At 53.2% G+C, this 22,275-nt stretch overlaps 11 protein-coding genes across 11 annotated transcripts; 7 read left to right on the top strand and 4 right to left on the bottom strand.

Moving 5' to 3' along the window:
- Window positions 1–341: 341 nt before the first annotated feature.
- SCP_0201590 (hypothetical protein) lies at window positions 342–1,452 on the top strand (the record flags this gene model as incomplete). Its single annotated transcript, XM_027754074.1, has 2 exons — window positions 342–578; window positions 628–1,452. The coding sequence occupies 2 exons, from the start codon at window positions 342–344 to the stop codon at window positions 1,450–1,452; spliced, it is 1,062 nt and encodes a 353-aa protein (XP_027609875.1).
- A 164-nt stretch (window positions 1,453–1,616) lies between these two features.
- SCP_0201580 (Mediator of RNA polymerase II transcription subunit 10) lies at window positions 1,617–2,309 on the top strand (the record flags this gene model as incomplete). Its single annotated transcript, XM_027754073.1, has 3 exons — window positions 1,617–1,831; window positions 1,906–2,089; window positions 2,139–2,309. The coding sequence occupies 3 exons, from the start codon at window positions 1,617–1,619 to the stop codon at window positions 2,307–2,309; spliced, it is 570 nt and encodes a 189-aa protein (XP_027609874.1).
- A 796-nt stretch (window positions 2,310–3,105) lies between these two features.
- SCP_0201570 (predicted protein) lies at window positions 3,106–5,264 on the top strand (the record flags this gene model as incomplete). Its single annotated transcript, XM_027754072.1, has 7 exons — window positions 3,106–3,193; window positions 3,247–3,360; window positions 3,420–3,664; window positions 3,717–3,974; window positions 4,026–4,096; window positions 4,152–4,891; window positions 4,957–5,264. The coding sequence occupies 7 exons, from the start codon at window positions 3,106–3,108 to the stop codon at window positions 5,262–5,264; spliced, it is 1,824 nt and encodes a 607-aa protein (XP_027609873.1).
- Window positions 5,265–5,610: 346 nt separating this feature from the next.
- Window positions 5,611–7,687, bottom strand: SCP_0201560 (hypothetical protein; the record flags this gene model as incomplete). The annotated part of the gene is made up of 6 exons (XM_027754071.1): window positions 5,611–5,754; window positions 5,810–6,597; window positions 6,649–7,162; window positions 7,212–7,310; window positions 7,363–7,488; window positions 7,550–7,687. The coding sequence occupies 6 exons, from the start codon at window positions 7,685–7,687 to the stop codon at window positions 5,611–5,613; spliced, it is 1,809 nt and encodes a 602-aa protein (XP_027609872.1).
- A 403-nt stretch (window positions 7,688–8,090) lies between these two features.
- Window positions 8,091–9,943, top strand: SCP_0201550 (Rab proteins geranylgeranyltransferase component A; the record flags this gene model as incomplete). Its single annotated transcript, XM_027754070.1, has 4 exons — window positions 8,091–8,146; window positions 8,199–8,782; window positions 8,834–9,451; window positions 9,519–9,943. 4 exons carry the CDS (start codon window positions 8,091–8,093, stop codon window positions 9,941–9,943), a joined length of 1,683 nt encoding a protein of 560 aa, XP_027609871.1.
- A 1,013-nt stretch (window positions 9,944–10,956) lies between these two features.
- On the top strand, window positions 10,957–13,267 carry SCP_0201540 (Aminopeptidase 1; the record flags this gene model as incomplete). The annotated part of the gene is made up of 17 exons (XM_027754069.1): window positions 10,957–11,060; window positions 11,113–11,407; window positions 11,480–11,572; window positions 11,684–11,719; window positions 11,769–11,871; window positions 11,925–12,043; window positions 12,091–12,109; window positions 12,169–12,185; window positions 12,258–12,319; window positions 12,372–12,424; window positions 12,490–12,503; window positions 12,558–12,583; window positions 12,695–12,824; window positions 12,882–12,918; window positions 12,984–13,109; window positions 13,161–13,203; window positions 13,264–13,267. 17 exons carry the CDS (start codon window positions 10,957–10,959, stop codon window positions 13,265–13,267), a joined length of 1,281 nt encoding a protein of 426 aa, XP_027609870.1.
- A 2,414-nt stretch (window positions 13,268–15,681) lies between these two features.
- On the top strand, window positions 15,682–16,113 carry SCP_0201530 (hypothetical protein; the record flags this gene model as incomplete). Its single annotated transcript, XM_027754068.1, has 3 exons — window positions 15,682–15,751; window positions 15,811–16,034; window positions 16,090–16,113. The coding sequence occupies 3 exons, from the start codon at window positions 15,682–15,684 to the stop codon at window positions 16,111–16,113; spliced, it is 318 nt and encodes a 105-aa protein (XP_027609869.1).
- A 152-nt stretch (window positions 16,114–16,265) lies between these two features.
- Window positions 16,266–17,415, bottom strand: SCP_0201520 (Probable proteasome subunit alpha type-1; the record flags this gene model as incomplete). The annotated part of the gene is made up of 7 exons (XM_027754067.1): window positions 16,266–16,439; window positions 16,493–16,710; window positions 16,766–16,921; window positions 16,977–17,058; window positions 17,139–17,233; window positions 17,292–17,335; window positions 17,393–17,415. 7 exons carry the CDS (start codon window positions 17,413–17,415, stop codon window positions 16,266–16,268), a joined length of 792 nt encoding a protein of 263 aa, XP_027609868.1.
- Window positions 17,416–17,830: 415 nt separating this feature from the next.
- Window positions 17,831–20,328, top strand: SCP_0201510 (alpha/beta-hydrolase; the record flags this gene model as incomplete). Its single annotated transcript, XM_027754066.1, has 5 exons — window positions 17,831–17,932; window positions 18,002–19,478; window positions 19,536–19,591; window positions 19,644–19,994; window positions 20,053–20,328. The coding sequence occupies 5 exons, from the start codon at window positions 17,831–17,833 to the stop codon at window positions 20,326–20,328; spliced, it is 2,262 nt and encodes a 753-aa protein (XP_027609867.1).
- Window positions 20,329–20,572: 244 nt separating this feature from the next.
- SCP_0201500 (hypothetical protein) lies at window positions 20,573–21,037 on the bottom strand (the record flags this gene model as incomplete). The annotated part of the gene is made up of 1 exon (XM_027754065.1): window positions 20,573–21,037. The coding sequence occupies one exon, from the start codon at window positions 21,035–21,037 to the stop codon at window positions 20,573–20,575; it is 465 nt and encodes a 154-aa protein (XP_027609866.1).
- A 68-nt stretch (window positions 21,038–21,105) lies between these two features.
- On the bottom strand, window positions 21,106–21,603 carry SCP_0201490 (hypothetical protein; the record flags this gene model as incomplete). The annotated part of the gene is made up of 1 exon (XM_027754064.1): window positions 21,106–21,603. The coding sequence occupies one exon, from the start codon at window positions 21,601–21,603 to the stop codon at window positions 21,106–21,108; it is 498 nt and encodes a 165-aa protein (XP_027609865.1).
- Between the last annotated feature and the right edge of the window lie 672 nt (window positions 21,604–22,275).

Below are 22,275 nucleotides of genomic sequence, written 5' to 3'. Positions count from 1 at the left end.
GTGACTAGGTCTGATTGGTGTTCAACCTTTTCCTTCTGTACCATCCACTGTACGGTACTTTCTGCGACGCTCCTTGTCCTCGTTCTTTATAATTACCATCACTCTTTTATGTCTAAGACAAACTTTACAACCTAATTAGACTCCCAGATTCCAGCGATATGTCTGTTCACCCGTACCTCCATTCCTCCGATACTACCACCCAACACACCCCGGATCTATCTCAGACTTCTACATCCAGGAGCTCAGTCCGATCAACATTATCCAAGGACAGTCGGTCCTCGATTAACACTAGATGTCCGAGTCCTGGCAGCCGTCGCTCCTCCTGCAGCTCTGTCACGAGGATGCAGACGACCGTGGCCGTCGCTGACGAGGTCCCCCACAGGTTCAGGATCGTCCCACTGAGGGAAACACGAGGAGCAGTCCCTCTGTTGTCTGAGAGCACTGCTCGCGACCCCCCGGCTTCGAGTCAAAACGGCGTGCTGAGGGAGTGGGCGGCGAAGCTACGGCATGTGCGGACTAAATCTACCGGCTCGTCCCTCTTATCTGCCAAGAAGGCGCTCTCTGCGTCTCTTGATGCGGTACGTCCATACCATTTCTGCGTCTACCCGACTTGCAACTTTTAGATAGCCCGCTCCGTGCGCCGAGTCTGTGGGACGCATCACAGTGTCCACGGAAACCATCCAACGAGTTGACGCTATCCCAGATCCAGCGCGTCGTAAGACCGTCGGCTGGATACAGGCCACGGCGCTCGAGGCAATTAAAGACGTCGAGGACGGGCAAGGCGCACGTACAACCTCCCGGCACACATCCATCCCCGCAGGCAGGAAACGGGCCCGATCGTCCACCATCTCCGAAGGAGCCCCCGGACGGCGCACCACGGACGGGAATGCGCTCGTCGCCTCTCGTGCCCGCGCGTCTGACCGCCTGGAGCGGGACCTCGGCACGCGGCGACACGCGATCTACGCGTTTCCGTCCCGCGGTGACGACGCCCAGTTCGCGGGGGGCACGACGGACAATATCGTCGCGCCGTCCTACTTTGAAAGTCCCCCGCCCCCGCTGCCCAAGCGGGAGCCGATGGACGCGCTTGGGGGAAGCGCTCAATGGTCTGGCGTTGGTACCTTGAAGTCGGCTCTGCGACCCACTCGGACTGTACTAGGTGACCTTGACGTGAACGTCCCGTTACCGCAGTTTGTCCCGGCCGTGGACTCGACGACATACCCCGCCCGTCCCGCTCCTCCTGCTGTTCCCTTTCGCGTATCTCTCTTGCCGCTGAACATCAAGAAGAAACGCGACACCATCGACGAGGTCATCCGGGCGGGCCTCGCCGCCGCCGCGGTCACAGAGGATGCGGAGAAGCGCAGCCTCGCTATCATGTCTGGACTGGTGCGAGAGATTGATGCTGACATCCGGTCGTGGAACAACATCTCGTTACATCTCGTTATTTCTTCGTGAATTTGGATCTTGGATATGTAGTATTACGTAATTTTTATGTAACTGGATTTGTAGCATTTAGGTTGAGATAAGGTTATCATTCAACATTAAATAATAATAATCGCTGTAAATACACTCTAATCTCCTCTCCACCTCCTGCATCTCCGACCGCCACATAACAAGAGATGGTCCGTGGCAGTAACTCTGCACCCGCGCAACTTTGTGCGCCCGATTCACCGCGTTCGTCTGAGTCACCGCCTCCATCTGGCGTCCAGGGGGACCTCGAGCTCGAACTCATGGGCCTCGCAAACGCACTGTACAACCTGGGTACGACAGTCATTAACGATTTGACGAAGGAGAAAGACAAGCCGGGAGGCGGGAAGCAGGTCGGACACAGGGTGTGAGTTTCATTCTCGATAACGTAGGGCTGCTGCTCGACCGCATGCGCGGACTCATGAAGGTGCGCTCTTGCAGAAACGACGTGATTCACTACCTGGCGACGATCGACGACATGTCACAGCATGTGCACACGATGGTGCCGATGCAGGTGCTCGCGGACGTCGACAACTCTCGCAACCCGATGGCCCTGACAAAGGAGCGCCTCGAGCGGGTGGCGACCGAGAATCAATTCATGAACGGCAAGATTCATGCTATTGACGTGCGTGCACTTCAAGCCTGTTCATGACAACCGTTGATGTGATTTTCAGTCGTACAAAAAGTATCTGGATGAGGCGCTGATCCAGAATTTCCCCGAGCTCAGCGAGTATCTGCTTGAGTCGTCCTCGCAGAGTCACCAAGAGCCGGAGCAGGCGAGTAATGCCCCAACAGCTTTGTCTATGCCCGGTGAGGCAATGATCAATGGTGTTCTTGGAGCTTGATTGCGGCTGAAGTTTCAAGGTGAGCAGTCGAGCTTGGTGGATTTCGTACCATTCATTCGTCACTTAGCTCCACAGAAGTCCAAGTGTCTATCCAGATAATGACTGCGCAGTAATGTCGCGTTGACAACTCGCTAGCAGGACGATTCCTCCGAGCGACGAGGTGTTCACGACGCAACGCCGCGACGTGACAGTGCGGAGCGTGTACCATTCAGCAGACTGACTGCATTTGGCACTCATTTTTCGCCCTACGACTATGTATCAGCTACAGTGACGACCGACCTCGGGGAGCTGTTTTCGGTTACGTGGTTGCGACGTTACAGTAGAGGCAGAGAAGTACTGCCACTAATTGCATGATACTACGCAAGCACAAGCATATAGTATCTTATTTCCAATATACAAACCAGTAAAAAATCACAGGAGAATCGAAGGTACAAATTCGTATTTTCCCAAATTCACGATGTAGTACATGTGTAGAGTCCAGACTTTGCTTCAACGCCTTGTCGAAATTGGCAGTACGGCTACAGCCTCTGGTGCGGAAGATAGGTTATTGTGAAAAAGTTGAAATATTGTAGGGGGTTATCCGTTTGAAGATAAGTGTCAGGAGGCCAGGAGAGCCACATCATATTGGTCGTGGACAGCTGCCAGTGCGAGCGCTGCGTGAGATAGGAACAACATCTTTCTTTCCATCAGTCTGGAATTACTACGCACGTTCAAGTTCTCTTCCGCGACCTTCTCAGAGTTCGAGTTCTGATCGTCGTGTAAAGGATTGCCCTGGCTGCCTTTCCTCGCGACTCAGATGTCCGCCTTCCTCCAAGCCTATAGCGCGCTCTCCGCCTCGTCTCCACGCTCCCAGGTCTCGTCCGTGCTCCAGTCGGTCACAGATGGCATGGCATTCTCGTCTTCTCCTGTGCTGACCTGCAACTCACTTCTCCACCAGCTTTTCCATCTCAGATCGACCCAGCGACCCGCAAGCAGTTGGTGCAGACAATCCTCGATGACCTTACGCGATGCTCCTCTCAGAACGGCAAGAAAACAACGCTGACGTCAAAAGGTTTGTCTGCGTGCTTTATCTATTTTTCCGTCCTTAATAAACCTACTGGCACCGCGTAGAAGCACTTCCTGCTCTTTTGGCCGTGAAGACTCTCGGCAAAGACCCCGCTGGTTCGGAGGTCATATCCTCTGCCTCCAACCTCTCATCATTAATCGCACTGTCACATACCTACAAGGATAACCTGGACGCGTCGAACGAGGCCCTTCGCTGTGTCGCAAACGCGCTGCTCCTAATCACCGAGGCACGGATCACATTTATTGAGAAGGAGGTAGGTGGCGGAGAGGTCTGCGTGGCACTTCTCGAAGTACGTCCTTCCCCAGGCACTGTAATCCTGAAAGTCAATACGATTATCTTAGAAATCCACGCTCCCCGAGCGTATTTTCCTTGCCTCTCGGATTCTCTTCCTGTGCACAGTCTCGATGGGCTCATCGGGAGACTACATCAAGGGACTTGTAGAAGCAAGGCCGCCTGGGCATTCGGGCAACATTATTGAAGTAATCGGAATGAGACTTGACGGATTGACGAGGAATATTCTGAGCAGTGCTAAGCTAGCACGAGAAGCTATGACCGATCTACTCAAGTTCACTTTTAATATCCTACTTCACTATCCTAAGGTTGGTGTATGTCCCTTGGTGTCCAAACTTACCTGATGCAGGCCATCGCAGATTGTCGACGAATCTGAAGGGGACCCTGATTCCAAAGTCATGGGTGAATGCTGGAGCGACCGACTCGATAAGTGTGTTAGCGATCTATCGATTAATTAAATGTATATGCTCACGCCGAGTATGCAGTATCCTGCCACCGCTAATTCGAACATTTGTTACGCTTCCGAGTTCATCCCCTGTGCCTCTTGATGCGCCGATGTCTCATGTAATTCATGCCCTCATCACGATCCCCGTAACTCCAACTCTTCGCCCCAAATGGTTTCCTACCGGTTCCAGCCGTGGATCTCCTCGCCCCTCTACATCAAAACGGTCTCCCGACTCACCGACAGGCAGCCCCGATATCTCGGGCAAGGGTCAGTTGCCCCTGAGCGCAAGCAGCAGCAGCAGCAACTCCCCAACGTTTGGACCAACCAAGGACGGAAAACACGGAGCGTTCGATCGCGCAATCTCCGCGCTGACCGCCGGTCGGCGGTTCTCGCGCTCGCGCTCGCCGCATCCAGGATCGCGCTCTGACGTGCTCCAGCGCGCGTACGACCTGCTCGACAGCGCCCTCGCGCACTTCCTACCGGGCACAGTGGATCCGGACGACGCGAGCGTGCGGGTACGGTGCAAGGACGAGGCCGGCGCGAGCCTCGACGACGTCATGCTCCCGCTCGTGCTCCTGCTCACGAAGCTCTGCGCCGCGGACGAGGCCGCTCGTGCCCGCATGCGCGAGCGCATCCTCCCTGATGACCTCGACCGCACATCGCCGCTCGAGGGCCGGCCCGACCTCCTCGGCCGCTGCCTGCGCCTCCTCGCGTGCGCGTACCACACGCGGCTCAAGCCTGCCGTCGGTGAGATGCTGTACGCAGTCTGCGATTCCGACGGTGCGTCTTTTCTGTCGTTATTTTGCCTTGTATATTCGTTCGTTCATCTTATTTATGTGTTGCAGCGGGCACGCTGGCGTCGTATGTCGGGTACGGCAACGCCGCGGGCTTTCTCTTCCACAAGGGAGTGACCGCCGCGCCTCCACGCCCGACGACATCGAACGTCCCGGTCGCGACTACCTCAGGCATGCCTATCAACCCCATCACGGGCGTCGCGGAGGTACCGCGAGAGGCGCCGGAGATGTCGAACGAGGAGAAGGAGCGGGAGGCAGAAAAGCTCTTTGTGCTCTTCGACCGGCTCGAGAAGAGTGGCGCAATCCCGCCGAGCCAGAACCCGATTCGCAAAGCTGCCCAGGACGGCAAGCTGGGCTGATTCTTAGGACGACCGGGAGGGATGTGGAGAGGGAACGAAAAACATGGACCTTGAACACGGGTCTTTTTTTCGCCATTTGCTCGCTAAGTTTATACCCTTCGCAGTTTCATTTCTAATCTCCTCTCCGCATACCCAAGCATATGCATATATATATGTATACTACCTTATTTTATCCGCTAATGTCGTATTCAGTGCTCGTTCGCATGGGTTATTATCATCAGAAAGGTACAAGGGACATGAGGGACGAACACATGAGTGCATTTTGCTGATGTGAGGACAATCAGATAAACAAGAGAGAAATACTATGAGACTTGAAGATGAAAGCAGGCGTGACATGGCGAAACAACTAGTCGAACGTTGTCTTCGTGCCTCCGGAGGATCCGATAGCGCCGGTACGGGCACCTCCTCGAGGAAAGCCGCGACCACCGCCTCGTCCGCCGCCTCTATCACCACCCCGTCCACGGCCTCCGCCTCCGCGCCCCCCGAATCCCTAAGAGACAAAGATCAATGAACAGCAGAGGAAACAACGCATAGGCAAAACTCACACGTCCTCCACCGCGACCACCTCGCCCACCATCGAAACTGCCTCCGCCTCCAAAGCCACCGCCGCCAAATCCACCACGTCCACGTCCACCGAATCCGCCACGCCCACCACCGAATCCGCCGCGACCACCACGATCGCCACCGCCGTTGGGATCACGAGGCTGCGAGTAGTCCAACCTGATTGACCGGCCAGCAATCTCGCTGCCCGCCGCGCCCTCATACGCCTTCTTGGCCACCTCGATGTCGCTGAACTCGACATACCCGAAGCCCTTCGGCCGGCCAGACTCGCGGTCCGTGGGCATGCGCACGCTCTTGACGTCGCCGTACTCGTTGAACGTCTCCCACAGGAGGTCCTCGGACGCGTCGAAGCTGAGGTTCCCGACGAAGAGCACAGAGGATGGCGAATTCGCGCTGTCGCCGAACGCCTCCGCGCGCTTCTGGCGCGTGGCGGTCTTGTCGCGCTCCTCGCTCTTGTCGATGTTGACCGGGCGCCCGTCGATCTCCTTGCCGTTCATCTCAAGCGCGGCATCGACGGCCTCGGGCGTCGAGAACGTGACAAAGCCGAATCCGCGTGACTTGCCCGTGTTACGGTCAATCTGCACACGGGCGGAGACAACCTCACCGCACTCGGCAAACTCTTGCGCGAGCCAGTCGTTGTCGACGTTCCACGACAATTTCCCGACGAAGATCGTCTTGGTCGGCTCTGACCCCGTCGACTCTTCCGTAGCCAGCTTGGCCTTTTTTGCGGGGGCGGCGGCGGGTTCTTCCGCTTTGCGCTTCCCTGCAGTAGCTGGGAAAATGTTGGCACATATTATATGGAATCCAAGAAAAATGTAGACACCTTTCGGAGCGACAGAGGCATCAGCCATGTCCACATCTGACTCCTCGCCCGCGGGTGCTTTTTTTGCAAGTGCTGCCGCAGCTGCGGGCTTCTTCTCTTCCTCATCCTCAGAAGACGAACTCTCCTCGGTATCGGAAGACGACTTCGCCGGCGCGAGAGCAACCTTCTTCGCCGAGGCAGCTTTCGCGGGTGAAGGAGCGGCCTTGGTGTGAGTCGCGGCAGCCTTCTTGGGGGCAGGCGCCTTGTTCTCAGAACTACTTTCCGATTCAGACGATTCAGAGTCGGAAGAAGCCGCCTTTTTGGGCGCAGCCTTCACCTGCGCGGCTTTCGGCTTCTCGTCCTCGGATGAGCTCTCCTCTGATGACGATGATGAAGCCGCCTTCGCAGCAGCAGCTTTTGCGGCGGGTACCTTCGCAGTTGAGACCTTGGTTGCAGGCTTCGCAGCTGCTTTTGACGGCTCAGAATCGGAGGAGGATTCAGACTCGGAGTCGCTTGACGATTTGGCCTTCTTCACCTGCAAAACGCACGTTAATAAGGGTAGAAAAAGTGAAAATTTGACCGACCTTTTCGTGTCCATTAAACACTGGTGTCTTCAGCTTCTTCTCCTCAGACTCGCTCTCCGACGACTCTTCGCTTGAGGAAGCTTCATCCTCAGCCTTAGCCTGAGAATGCAAATGTTAATAAAGACACCATGGGTATGACTAGATAACGTACTTTGGGGGTTGCGGCTAGCTTGGACGTTGGCTTTTCGGCCTCAGACTCGGACGACTCCTCGCTGCTGGTACTCTCTACTTTCTTGGCTACCTTCTTGGCTGCCTTCTCTGCCTTCTTCTCCTTGCCCTTAGGACATACCTATGAGTACGCCAAAAAGACATAACTGAAATATGAAAGGGGGGCCTACATTTGCTGCGGCTAAAATCTCCTTGGATGAGACAGGTTTTGTGGGACTTGCTACCGGCTTTGCGGCTTTCGCCTTGACGTGCTTCTTGTCAACCTTCTTCTCCGCCTTTTTCTCGACCTTCTTGTCTGCTTTGGTCATGGCGGCGATGTGAGAGGATACACAAATTGAGCGTGAGGTGCAAGAGATAAAACAGAAATTTTTCAGACAAGTCGTCGATCACGTGGCCGGCGCTGCGGACCAGTTCCCGCGCACTCAGGCTCTCATTTTGGGAGTTTGCGTGGAAAGTCGACGTGTAGGACTCTGCGAAGTTCGACAGATCGAGCATATCCGAACGACGTAAATCCGGCTGCAGTCAGAGGTAAGACTGATCACTGGCTTGCCTTGGAATAACTCCTGCCGCTCTTCAGGGTGAATTGACCATATTACAGAGGTCGTGCCAAGTAGGGCAATCTGTATCTCACGGGGACCTTCGTCTAGGGCGGAGTCTTGAACGTCACACCGGATCCGCGAGTCCGCACAACTCAGAGATCGTCCCAAGGTCATGGAAGTGGACGCCATTGTTATCGGAACCGGACTTACTGAATCGATAGCTGCCGCGTGAGCGTCGTACTTCTCGCTCAATATTTCTTCTGTCTCTGAAACTCCCCAGAGCGCTGTCCAAGGCAGGATACTCGATCGCACACATTGACGCGAACCCTTACTACGGGGGAGACGATGCATCTCTCACTCTTGACGAACTTGTAGAGTGGGCGGATCGCCGTTCTACGGCGTCTGGGCTCCAGGATGCATACCAATCTGCACAGCTCGCGAAATTTACTTCGATTATCCGCTCGCCGTCAGTACCGTCTCAGTCGCGGCAGTACTCATTGTCTCTTGCGCCCTCTATCATACCATCTGTTGGTCCCCTCATTGGCACCTTGATTACTTCCGGTGTCTCGCGGTATGGCGGTTTCAAGCTGCTTGAACGAGTAGCAATTTTCGATGCTCCTGGTCGCGTTAAGCCCGTTCCCGGAAGTAAAGAGGACGTGTTCAAGGACAAGGAGCTTTCACTTCTTGACAAACGGCGTTTGATGCGCTTCCTCATGTTTGCCGGGGGCGATTTTGAGGGCAAGACGGAGCTTGAAGGTAACGAACAGACGCCGTTCATAGCTTTCTTACACGACAAATTCTCGTTGGACAATCAGACTGCTGGTGCAATTGCGTTCGCCCTTGCATTCTGCATGTCTGACACAGGTATAGTCTCTCGTACGCTGTATTAGCCAGCTCGTTTACTGGACGATGCAGATCCAACTCTTCCTGCTCTTCAGCGTGTACGACAATATCTCCGTTCTGCTGGGAGGTACGGCTCATCGCCCTTCCTCGTTGGGCACTATGGTGGTATCGGCGAGATAGCACAGGGCTTTTGTCGCACCGCTGCGGTCAACGGCGCAACGTACATTCTCGGGCGCCCGATCTCGACCGTTTCTTCGCTATCCGATCCGGAACCATCTTCGTCCTCTGGCAAGAGATGTAACATTGAACTCGAGGGGCTCGCTGAGCAGCTTCATTCCGATCTTGTCCTCTCGGGACCAGATTACATTACCCCGCCGCTCTTGTCTCGAGAGGGACCTGCAACGATCACATCTTGTAACAGCTATGCAATTGCTCGCTGTATTGCCATCATTGACTACCCTATCTCGTTCTCTACTACCGGTCCTTCCGGAGAGAATGAACTTACCGCCAGTGCAGACATCGCAGCGCCGACTGGGGAACCTGATGAAGTTCAGGAGGAGATATCTAATCCCGTTGTGGATACAGCTCTTCTGGTGTTCCCCCCATCAAGTCTCCCTGACGGCTCTGCGAACGTTGCGGCCCAGGTGCTCATCACAGGTGAAGGCAGCATGTCGACACCAAAGGACAAATGTAAGCCATTTATTGTCTTGTCCGCATAAATTCTTTTTGATCCTTAGTTGACTGACATTTACCACAGGGGTTCTGTACATTTCCCTGCCACTGCTTGATGCTGAGGCGCGTACGCAGACTGCAGAGCACCTCCTCCGTCCTTATGTCGACGCAACACTCTCCCTCACCACTCGCCCCTCGGACTGTGATGCACCGCATGCCCTCTTTACGCTCTTCTACATCCAGCAGCCTCCCACCAGTTCGCCGTCTGTGGAAGCTCATTCTGCTCTGCTGCTCACCCCACCATGTGCGCCGCTCATGTCCGAGAGGGGTGACTCAGCTGCGACTGAGGCGGAAACCATGTTCTGGAAGGCGGTCGGTGCCCTTAAAGCTGCGGGAAGGCGACCAAGAGCAAAGGACGGTGAAGAAGCCGGCAGAGATGAAGCGCGAGACGTGGGGGCGTTCTGGCCCCCGCTGGATGCTGCGGCAGATGAAACAGGAGATGACTGGTGATGTTCCGACGATCAGGTAAACCTTGCGGTTCTCTTGCTACTGACCTACATTAGGTCTGGATGGTAGCACTGTGCCTCTATTTCAACGTGATTGCTTGACGCTATCGTGAGTCCCGCAGCGACTGAACGTGTATTGTTTATTCACCCACCGGCGGTTCAGTGTTTGCCTGTGTATTATACGCGACATTGATTAATGCATGCCGAACGAATGATTCATACGATACACCTCGATCCTTGGAGTGCTGGACGAATCGATCGCGGTGTGAATACATATCCCATAAGGCATGGACCTGAAACTTTGCATCTACACGCCATTAATGCGGCATGTGCACCATTGTGTCGCACATTTGCCGCGTTGTTGACATTGCTTCTACCACATACAAGATAAGCCTCCTAGAGAATGTGCTGTTGCTGTTGAGGTCAGGTCTTTCATTCGGAGGAAGAGGAACCTCTGACTAGTCACAGCGTCCTCATCTCTGCACTCAATGGTGGAGAATGAAAGGATCACCGTTCTGCATCCCGTACTTACATCATTCCGTCCTTTCCGGTCTGGCTCTATCACGTGTCTATGCAGCCGTCTCCTTCGAAGTTCTCAAGCTCAGTGGGAGATCGATTCGAAACCGAGGCCGAAGAGAGCAAGGTAGCTGTATATATTCGTCATGCCTATGTTTTTCTTGCTTACCGATCGGCTTTCGTCTAGAGAGGCCTGTCTGCAGAGAACGCAAATGCATGATCCGAGTTAGCATGAAACGCATCCGCGAGTGCTACCAAAGCTCTGATCTGTCGGTATCAGAAAGGATTTGCGTCGGATCTCGATACACAGATTCACCGTTATAAACCACCTCAATGACCGCCGCTCTTGCACAACGCTGTCTATCGCATTAACTGTTTGACATCATACACTCTCTGTTGCAGGAAGACGTTTTCCTGCATCGCCATAGCAGCCAATCCCTCGCGCCTTTTCATTTGTCGTACTGATCTTTTGCTACTCCAGTTCAACTGGCTTTCGTTACGATGGATCCCTATCGCCTTCCGACGGATGTTAAACCCACTAACTACGATCTCACCATACGCACCGATCTCGAACAGGCTAAGTTCGATGGGGTGGTCCGCATCGAGTATGTTCAAGCATTCGCACGTATCGTCTCACTCCCTTAATACGTTCACTAGCTTTGAAGTCCAGAGGGAAACGTCGACCATTGTGCTGAACGTAGTGGGACTGCAGTTAGAAGACGTGACTCTTTGCCTGGATAATGGGAAAGTGGAACAAACCCCTTCTTCCCAAGAGCTAGATGTCGCCACAGAACGTGGGATCTTCACGTTTCCCCGCAATCTGCCCGCGGAATCGAAGGCCCAATTGCGAATCGCCTTCGCTGGTGATTTGACGGGTAACACTGCCGGGTACTTTCGCTCAATCAGTAAAGCTGAAGGAACGGCAAAATACAGCAGTTTGACGCATTTTGAGGTGGGTCTCGTTTGGCTAAGGCATGTTTCGCTCGCTCATCCATGTTCTCGTTAACCAACCTTCGCAAGGAAGGCGTTTCCTTGCTGGGATGAACCTGCTCTGAAGGCCACCTTCGTGATCACGCTGGTGTCACACGACTACACCACCAATCTGAGCAATATGCCAGTATCTTTAGAGACAATATACGACTCAAAGTTACCCATAGAGGAAGGGCACGTCGGAGCATGACTATCCAAGAAGTTGTCCCAATCAACGACTGATGACTTAATCCCTCAGAAGTGGAAGATTACTCGCTTTGAGACTACTCCCCCTGTCTGTGATCACTGGCATTAGATCAAAGCATCGAACTGACACGCTATAGATGTCCACGTATCTTGTTGCGTTCGCAAATGGTCAATACGAATATCTGGAAAGTTCTTACACCAGTCCTCTCAGCGGTAAAGTCCGTCCGTTGCGTGTATACAGTACGTTCAATCCAGGGTTTGCCCTTTCAGATGCTCACTGTACGCATTGACAGCAAGTCCTGAGGTCATTGAGGGTGCGGGATTCGCACTCGAGGTGTCAAGGAGAATGCTTCCGATCTACGAGCAAATGTTTGGTATCGAATATCCTCTTCCGAAGCTAGATACTCTTATTGTAAGTCATCAATTTTGTCGTCGTACATTGCTGACGGCCGGTCTCAGGTCCATGACTTCTTTTCTGGTACGTTTGCATTAGGTATGCTTTTCCTTGAGCGAATTTACCTATCAAGCTATGGACAGGTGCTATGGAAAATGGCGTTGAGCGATCTCCTGGAAAATAGGGCCTGATAACGGCGCGTACTGTAGTCTTTCTGCTCGATCCGAAGAAGGCCGATCTAGCTCTCAAGCAACAAATTGTATCCAGGCAGGCTCACGAAGTTGCTCATATGTGGTAAGCACGCATCATATGCGGGCTATTCCGCGATTGACATGCGCCGTTGTAGGTTCGGAAACATCACCACCATGAAATGGTGGGATAATCTCTATTTGAACGAAGGTGAAGAACACTTCTGTATTGAAGTTCTTCGGTGTCCGGGTGCTGAAGCACTAACGTTTTCGTAGGATTCGCTTCCCTGGTTTGTGCTGTCATCAGTCCTCTCTACCAACAGTTATCTGAATGCTGTCGTTAGATGGGCGATGTAACCATGCAGGGTAAGTAACGCCGATTTTTGTAGTGCTAACGGTAGCTAATTTTGTTTTCCAGACAAGTGAGTGATCGAGGTAATTACAATGATGACCGTGTCATACCCCAACGCTTTTCATATAGAATCTTTCCGGAATGGTCCCCCCAGACCAAATTCGTCTCGGGTAGATACGCCTCTGCACTGGATCTAGATGCGAAATTGTCGTCTCATCCGGTCGAAGTTGAATGTACCGATGCCAACAAAATCGTCCAGGTAAATTATTCCTGCATCTGAACGTCTTCTCCACTTTAACGTCGGTCGTTCGTGCAGATATTGGATGAGCTTTCTTACGCAAAGGGGGCATCGGGTAAGCCATACCGGATCTAGAACCTGCCGATATATTCAGGTTGTTGACCCTTGTTCGTCACGAAGTTCTGCGCATGTTGGCGGACTACGTTGGAGAAGAACGTTTCCTCAACGGTGTTTCGATTTATCTAAAGCATCTTTACAGCAACACTGTCACTGCGGACCTGTGGGAAGGAATTGCAGCTGCAACTGGTACGTATATTGGTGTTGAGGTTTGTGTCTTCTGACAGTTCCGTACATAAGGCCGTGATATTCCTCGGACGATGGACAATTGGATCAAAAAAAGGTTTACTATTCCTGGGGCACGATATGCAGCGAATCGCTTATTTAGCTCCTGTCCTCTCAGATAGGTTTCCCTGTGGTGACGGTCACGGAAAATTTAGATGGTGTCCATATACGTCAAGGTCGCTTCTTGGAAACCGGCCCTCCAGAGCCAAAGGACAACGAGACCATCTGGTAATTGTCTTCATATTTTGTACTTATCGCGTTAACACTCTTCATAGGACAATTCCTCTCAGTATCTTAAGTGTGTCAGAGGAAGGACAGACTGTCGTAGACAAGGAACTGATACTGGACACGCGCGAGAAGACCATTTTCGTAGATACTAAGAAGCTATTCAAACTGAATGCGAACACCGTCGGCTTCTGTGAGTTGAGAGCGAGTGTTATTCTGCGGCGCTACTAATGTTTTAAACAGTCCGAGTGTTGTACACTCCGGAACGATTGGTGGCCATCGGAACTGAAGCGGCTAAGTCTCCATCGCCATTCTCCGTTGCCGACCGAATCGGCCTAGTGAGCGATGCATTAGTTTTGACAAAGGCTGGATACGAGCGTCAGCAGCGCACTGAGCCTCATAGATGCTTTGCGAGACGAACAAGAGTGTAAGTCCACTATACAGTCTACTCAGTCATTCATCTAGAGGCAGGAATTTGCAGTCCTGGTCTGGCAGTGCATCGGCAATAGCTTCATTGAGATTGAGTCAACTCCGACGTGATCAAACTCTTAAACGAGTTCCGTCGAGTGAGTCCTTCGCTTGTACCAAGCTTCTTGTACATCCCGACAAATTATGATTTTGTAGGAGCTCTTCGCTCCTATTGTGGAGCGCCTCGGGTACACTTATTTCGAAGACGAGGCATTTACTACACGCGAACTACGTACATTGGCAATCACACAAACCTCGGGTGCTGATGACGAGGGGTTAGTAGCTGTCCTGCGTCGGCGTGGCATAGATTTTTATTTCTTTTACTTACTCTTTTCTCAGCGTCGTGCGACAGCTGCAAGGCTGGTTTGCGCACTATGAATCTACCGGCGATGATACCGTCATTCCGGCAGACCTTGTGCTGGAGACATTCAGGACCGTATGTCCTAATTTAAAGCCGGGATTTAGAATGCTCCACTGACTGTGAGCACAGGCCATTAGGAAAGGTGGACGCAAAGAGTGGGAGTTCGTCAAAAAGATAGCTTCCAACCCGCCGTCCGCTACATTCAGGTGTCCCAGCCATGCGCGCTATGGGGGCTGTCCAAGACCAACAGCTAGCCGAGGACACATTCCGGTACATCCTGATAGAAGTACGCGATGAGGATTGTTGGTACTTTGTTGAAGAATTGCAAAGTAACCGATGCAAGGCACTTCTGGAACTGATAGATACATAGCTCACGGGTAACATCTGGAAACTGCACAAGGCTATGAGGCCTACATAGGACTATGTAGTAGGGACCTGGTTAGCCGAGTGCTAGCCGAGCCTACATAGTCCTACACAGGCAGCTGTAGACCTCCGAGCAAAGTACCAGTTGCAGATGAAGGGCACGACCCCCCGCGAAATAAAGGAGCAACCGACGTACCGTCTCGAAGTGCTCCTTGAAATTGTCCCTCAGGAATGCCCTCGTCTTGGGTTTCTCCCTACTGATCGTTGTCGGAGTAAGGACACTTGTGTGCAGTCAACCCGTCCACAAACTGATTCTTCTTCTTAGCTTGCTTTCAAATCACTCTCATCGACGCAAGACCATGACGATATCGTGGAATATTTCAAGGTACGCAATAAGCTGCTTCGTGGTGTGTCACGTAACGGATTGTTACGCCAATGTCTCGCAGGATAAGGACACTGCGAAGTATGACATGGCATTGAAGCAAAGTCTCGAGAACATTCTTACCAGGGCGGCTTGGATCCAGGTGTGCACGTTGCTCTTCGATTTCTGATGCGTGCTAACGGTTCACAGCGTTCCACCGGAGATATCCTGAACTGGCTGGAGACTCGCAACCAAAGGAAGTAATGAGGTGAAATTGGAACAGTTTCTAGGCCTTTCATGTCATCCTGGGCACTGGTCGAGAATACAGAGTTCTGAGTGAACTTCGCCGCCGTACTTGTAGTGGATCGATGCTGTATCTGGACAAAAATACGAATTTTGTACTGTTGTCAGACTGTTGTGTTGCGGAGCTCAGAACCGTGAGCGCGTGCGCACTGACGGACTTCGCCCGAAGCATGTCCGAACGTGGTTAACTTAGCAGCAGCCACATCCACTGCACTGTGCAGAATTCAACCTGCAGTATTTCGGTTTCGACAGCAACGCTCTGCCGTTCTGTTTCAAGTTTACTTTCCCACTCATCTGTATTCTTTGACGTGCTGCGCGACTTACATTCCCGTCTCGCCCTGGTCTCCGGCAACTTCTGGCCTGCGTCCAGGTTCGCCTCGCACAACCGGGGCAGTTTGAGTACGCTCATAAACACCCTGCACAACTGCATAAACTCATAAACATTTAGAAGCGCAATGCACCCCTCTCTTCGCCTCTGTAAAGTCCACAGGCCGCTCATTCAGTTCGTCGGGAAGCGGAAGTGGAGTACGACCCTTTCACCTTGCTCTCGCAAGTATGACTCACGTGTTTGCGCTGCTTCACAGCACAACAAGCGCCGCGCGCACACCCTGCAGCGCCCGCTGAGCTGAAGAAGTCATTTTCGGACTTCGCGCGCAAGTATCAAGCGTCCGCGACCGCGCCAGCGGCTAGTGTTGCGAGTGCGCCTGCGAGGAAAGTGGAGAACGTGCGGGTGTACGAGGAATTCTGGGAGGCACCGCCGCGACTATGGGAGCAGCACATCGAGGAGGTAGAAATAGAGGCTATCATGGTACGTTGGCACTCCGTTCGTTGGGTTGTAGGTCTGCTAATTCGCATTACTGCAGAGCGGGGGTGCGTCATTGAATTAGCGGTGGAAGGTGGAACGTACAGATTGAATATATATTGATCATAATATTGTTTTCTACTTTGAGCCGAGTTGCGTGAGCCTGGTATGACCCAGTGGAGGAGTCCCCTCTGACAAGGTACACAGCAAGTGCGAATGGGTCCATTAAGTGTACAATCAATCCTTCTCTGCGTACGCAAGTAAGTGCCTCTCAATCTCAGCCTCGTCCATGACACGCCACTGTCCCTTCGTCTTCGGGTCTTCTTCCTCGCCCTCCGACACGATACCAATCTCGACCTCACCGGGCTTGAAGTCCGCCGCATGCACCGTCGATATTGCCTCGATGGCCAACTGCATACAAACTGAGCTACTCGAGACTCATGGCACATAGTTATCAAGCGCACCTCGATGACGTCCGCCCTGCTGAGCGTCTTGCCCGCGGCAACGGCGTCGTCAGCTCCGCGGCCTGAATCAAGCTTCTTCCACTTCTTCTCAAGGTGATTCATCGTTTCTTGCTGCTTCTGTCCTGCCGCCGTCGCGTGGAACCCAACATAGTACCCCGCAGGGTCGAGCCTGAAGCACTGCGGCCCGAATTCAGGGTCAATGCCAATGAGGATCATGGCTGAAGTGAGTGAACATGAGCGTGTGGTAGTCGCGCAGAGCTGCTCGAGACGCACTGATGCCAAGCGGGCGCATACCCGCGCGCTGCGTGTACACTTGATTGATGTTCGCCATCCGCCGTGCGAGGGCGTCGGGGGTGATCTCGTAGCCATATTGGTAGCGGAATTTGGCAGCCTCGGAACGAGTCCGCGCTATCTGTGACCTGGCGTCGGCTGTGTACAGTGGTATGAGTCCCGATTGGGCGCACGCGTACTGAGAGCGTCGCACCTATGAGTCCGGTCATGACGCAGCCGATCGTTGGTGTGATACTGAAGAGATGTGTGACAGTGTCTGCGTCGAGGAGCTTATCCTATTACCGGTAGGTACGAATAGATGGAAGCGCACTGAGGTTTAAAAGGACGTATTTCACGCAGTATAACGAGCGCGTACCGGGATCTTCTTTTGTGTGATCACAACAGCGGTGTCTTTGCCACGGATGGCAATGGCAGTGTGTCCAGAGCCAGAGATGGCTTTGAATGCATATTCTATCTCCCAACATCGTCAAACTTTGAAACTTGTGAATGAATGTATGGCGCTACTCACCCACTTGGTAGAGCCGTCCTTCCGGTGAGAAAACAGTAAGATAGCTGACGTTCCATAAATCAGAATCAAAGGTCAAGTCAAAATTTCGCCCAGAAACACACCGGTCGTAAGATGTTCTTGACATAGCGGGAGAGAGAATAGGAAGAAGCGCAGGACCGGCGACAGAGAACGGGACGCGCAAGTGCTACGCGTGTCCAAATGCAGCGCGTCACTTGTTGTGACTTAAGGTTAGGTTTGGTTTCACAGGGTTAAGGTTGAGTCTTTTCTATTGCCCCGCATTAATGAGCGTCTCCTTTGGGCACCGGCCCCGTGAGGCAAATATTCCGTTACTTACTCTACTGGCTACTGTCGTCATACTCACTGAGCGCCGCAGAGCTACCTAATTATCGCGCTTATTATAGGGTGTGAGGAGTCATTTTCTTGGTACACCATATCAATGAACTGACAAATGCGGAATATCCAGAAGAAATTGTTGTAACGACCGCGACCGAGGACTTTGAGGGAGCTCTCTGTATGCCATCGCTAACGAACAAATACCAATGAGCTCAAACTGGAACCGGTACACCGTCGCTGGCTTAGATCTCGCGTCCACCGCGACGTCCTTCGGGTTCTCCGCTGCCAAAGCTGGTACGAAGCTGGGTGTAAGCTCACGTCGCCCCATCCGTTTTTCGTGGCCTGAACATTGACAGTAACACTTAAATACTTCGCAGTTCGCTATAACACGTGGCATAGCCTCCACAGCTGCGGGCATTACTGGCACCGCTCTCGACCACGCTCTATTCGGCGGGAGTATTGGTGCTGGACCTCTCCTCGGCGGCGCTGTATCGTCCGCGATTTCTTCTATCGAAACCCTCGCGCTCGCGCCCATTCTCATTGGCGAGTCTCTGACCTCTACCTCCCTTGTCGCTGCCCAGTCTACCTTGTCTGTCCTTGACACTATTTTTCCCGGGAGCGACGAGGCGAGCTTCTCTCTGGCTAGTTTTGTAGGTCTCGTTCGCAGAGAATGGGCAGAGCCAGCAGATTTCGATGGCCTGCCCGAAGAACGTTTCGGTCTTGCGGAAACAATGGGGGCTCTCGCGGCCTGGGCGACACTCCAAGGCGTTACGAATGAGTGGCATGAGCGACAGTGGTTCAAAAACATGACCGAAATCCCTGTTAATGACGAGTCGATGCGTGAGCGAGAGGCCAACGCAGCGCGGCACGGAGACGCGCGCGTGCACATCACGACGGATGTAGTCTACCCGAGCAATAGCGGACAAATCGTAACTGCCGATATCGGAGAAGCTCCATCTTCCCCGCCTCTTGCCACACCCAGCACCTCGCAGTCGTTGGCCTCCTCCTATTTATCCGGTGTCCACCCATTTTTGTCAAATTCAGAGCTCAAGCAGACGCTCCGACGCCTTTCAAAGATCGTGCTCGCAGGCTACGGCGGACCAAGCCTGCTCTTCTTCGGCGTGTCCCCACTCCTGCCGAGGTCGTCCTCCTCTGTTGAGAAGGAAAAGATCAAAGAAGAGGACAAGCTCACGCAGGCGGTGGGGGCGTCCGAAGCACAGGCTTCTACTTCCACGCCAGTGTCGCCCTCCAATGACGACGCGATCGCACAATATCCATGGTGGGACGTCCTCATGGGACGACACGACCGCGAGATCTTCCTGCATTACGCCAACTCAGAGCCTCCGACGCCGGCTCCTGAGCCAGATCTTAGTCAACACCAGCCAACGCCTCGCCCGGCTACCGCTCTCGTCGGTATCGAGAACCACATGCCCCGCTTCTGGGTGCTTACGGACCACGTACGATGCGAGGTTGTGCTGGTCATCCGGGGAACGATGAGTCTGAACGAACTAGCAGTAGACCTGACCTGCGAACCGGCGCCCTTTGAGCTCGAGAGCGAGCGACACCGCTCACGATCGCGGTCTCGCCCTCGGACGGCCGATGACAACCTGCATGGACGGAAACAGTCGAATGAGGAGATGGAGAGTATACCTGGTTCGTTCCCCATGGACATATCTATCCCTTCACCGCCACAGCGAAAACGCCCGCTTCCACAAGAAGACGACCCGGTGAATGAGACCGAAGCGCAACATCTGGTGCACGGTGGCATGCTCAAGATGGCTCGAGCTATGGGCGGGCGAAGGAAGCCCGTGCACGTCGCTGTGCGGGATGCTCTGCAGCGCAATCGTGGATACTGTGGGTCAATTGTCCAATATATCACTTGCGTGTCTCACCGCGATTTTATCCCCGAAGCACTCGTTCTCTGCGGACACAGTCTCGGGGCAGGCGTCGCCGCGCTGCTCGCGCTTGTGAGCAATCTGCACCGTCCTTTGTCGTCTATCTCACCCTTCCGACCGATAGATGTGGGCAAATCCACACACTCGGCTTACCCATAGACGATCAGGGCTACCGCGCCATCGAACAGTCTCCGCATACTGCTTCGCGCCGCCGTGCCTAACGTCCGCACGCCTTGCAGAGCTTGCGGGTGAGGCTGGGCTCATAACATCCTTCGCCTACTCACACGACGTGGTGTCACGGTTGTCTCTGGGGAGCGTCAGGGACATGAAACGCGCGGCGATGTGGCTGTGCGTGCAGGAGGGGAAGGAGGGGCTGAAGGAGGGGGAGGAGAAGCGGGAGGAAGGGTACGCAGGCGTTACGCGTCGCGCGCTCAAGTGGGTTGCGGGGTACGGCGAGGATGGCGACGAGGAGTGGGTACGTTCCACTCCCGCTCTGCCGTGTATGCTGGTGCCTTGACGCTAAGACTGTACAGTTCCTAGCCATGCGCAAAACACTTGAGGCGAATATGCATATGACACAGCTCTACCCGCCCGGGCGCGTGTTCTGGGCGTTGCGAGATGGCGATTTGCACCCTATGCATCGTCTCCGCTCGGAGAACGGCTCTGGCAGCGGGAGCGAGAAGGTGCGCCTTTTCTCGGTGCATCCAGGCAAAGCGCAGGAGGTGTTCAGGCAGATCGTATTCGCACGGGACATGCTCAGTTCGCACCTGCCGCAGGAGTATGATCGGGTGTTGCATGAATTGCTCTGACTACTTACCGGAATTCTATAATGCGACGAACGATATACTGCATTACTTCTGACTTGTCTACATATCTTTCTTCTATGCTTCTGGACAATCACCCTGTATCGATAAGCAAGTAGAGACGCACGGTTCTTCAACATTCAATCGTGATTTTTGCCCATCGCGTGCCGGACTGAGGCGCCCAATTACTCCGCAAAGTGATCTACCCAATAACCACATCAATAGAAGGAACAGAACGTTATGCTGCTAGTTATGAGGTACGGAAGGCCATCTTTAGTTCATCGTCATCTTCATTAGTCACATTTGAACTCCACGAGAACTCCTTCAGATGCTCTTGGAACCATGTAACATCTTCCTCGGGTATCTCCACGGATGTACGGATCCGTATCTCCTCGAGTAAAGCAGGACGGCGAATTGCACCGTCAACGTTCACATCCAGACGTGCCTCCACCAAGCGTCGCAACAATCGCACTGATACTGCAGTGAAGAATTGGGCCTCGAGAGATATAAGGTCAGGGTAGCTGCCAGCTATGGCTGCCTTGACGATCTCATGAAGATGGGGACGACTCCCATCGAAATGCACGATGTTATACATCCCAGGAAGAAGTTCCTGCCAACGCTCCGAACCACCCGTGATATGGATCGTCTTCAGTGACGGGAATCGAAGGGAGGGTTGTTCGATGACCGGCAATCTGGGCCCATCATCATCATCCATGCAAGAGAGGGACAGACTCTTGAATAGAGGTGCTTCGAATACAGAGAGGAGGTTTGATACAAGGTCGATCACCATCCCTCGAGATGCAGTTCCTCGAGAGAGGGGAAATGTAGAAATGCAGAGTCTGCGGGGAGCGGAACAGATTCCACGAGGTCATCATCGGGATCCCAGATCTCTATGCTGCGCAGATGCTGCAATGGCTGCACTTGCTGCATGAAACTCCTGCAATCCATATCCATGGGCATGGCCCATCCATGTAGAACAAGCTCTTCTAGGGATGGGAATGCGGAAGCGATATTGTGGACCTCGCTGACACAGGGAGCATTGTACAGAGACAAAGATCGAAGGTTGACGGCCGAGAAAGTGAAAGGGAAGAAGGCCATTTGAGTATGGGGCAAGCGACATGAGATGTTGGAAGCGGCTACTGTCATCTCCTCCAGAGCGGGTGCATGCTGTCGCAGAAGCGGAATGACCACTTGCAACGACTTGAGAGCTTCGCAATCCACCAAGAAAAATCTCCACCGCTTGATGTAGCGGACAAGCAATCGTATCACCGGTGCCAGCATCGTGTGCTCCAATTCTCCATCTGTTGGACAGGCGCTGATGTAACTCTGAGAGATATAGATTTGTAGCATTTGAGTGCCTGACCGCCGAAGGAATATCTCGAGACAATCGACAGGAGGCAAGTGACTTGAGCATACGTCAATGACACTCCAGAGTTGCGACATTTGAGTGGCCAGCTTCCTCCAGAATCGGCATACCGACGCTACACAAAGCGTGAAACCCAGACCAGACCTGAGGGCCATACCTGCAACGGACTGGTGTCCTAACACGAATATGACCCTCAGCACGTCTTCTGGAAGAATTCTAATGGGCCCGGTTCTCGCTGCGAACGTCTCCTTGCGTGTGACCGAGCGTGTTTTGTACTGCCGTCGAAAGCTGCTCATTGACTGTACAAGTAAGTGCCTGTGCCACATAAAACCAGGTAGACTGATAAATCAACTCACAGTAAATACCTGATATTGCCGTTGCGACTCAAGGACGCATGCTACATTGCTAAGACCTGCTAAGACGCATTACTGTGGTATTTCAAATACGAACAAATAACGCGTGTGTGGCTTCCACCAGCATACACGTATAGCTTAACAGAAAGACAGACCATTTTAATTTTCACTTTCAGGGTACAGGAAGCCCACGGTTAGCAAATTGTTGGAAGTCGCAACTTGAACTACGGCGCA

This window comes from Sparassis crispa, assembly GCF_003851025.1.
Source record: "Sparassis crispa DNA, contig_000001F, whole genome shotgun sequence".
Taxonomy (NCBI): Eukaryota; Fungi; Basidiomycota; class Agaricomycetes; order Polyporales; family Sparassidaceae; genus Sparassis; species Sparassis crispa.
The sequence above is the reverse complement of the archived record's forward strand: the minus strand, read 5'-3'. Positions and strand labels throughout refer to the sequence as shown.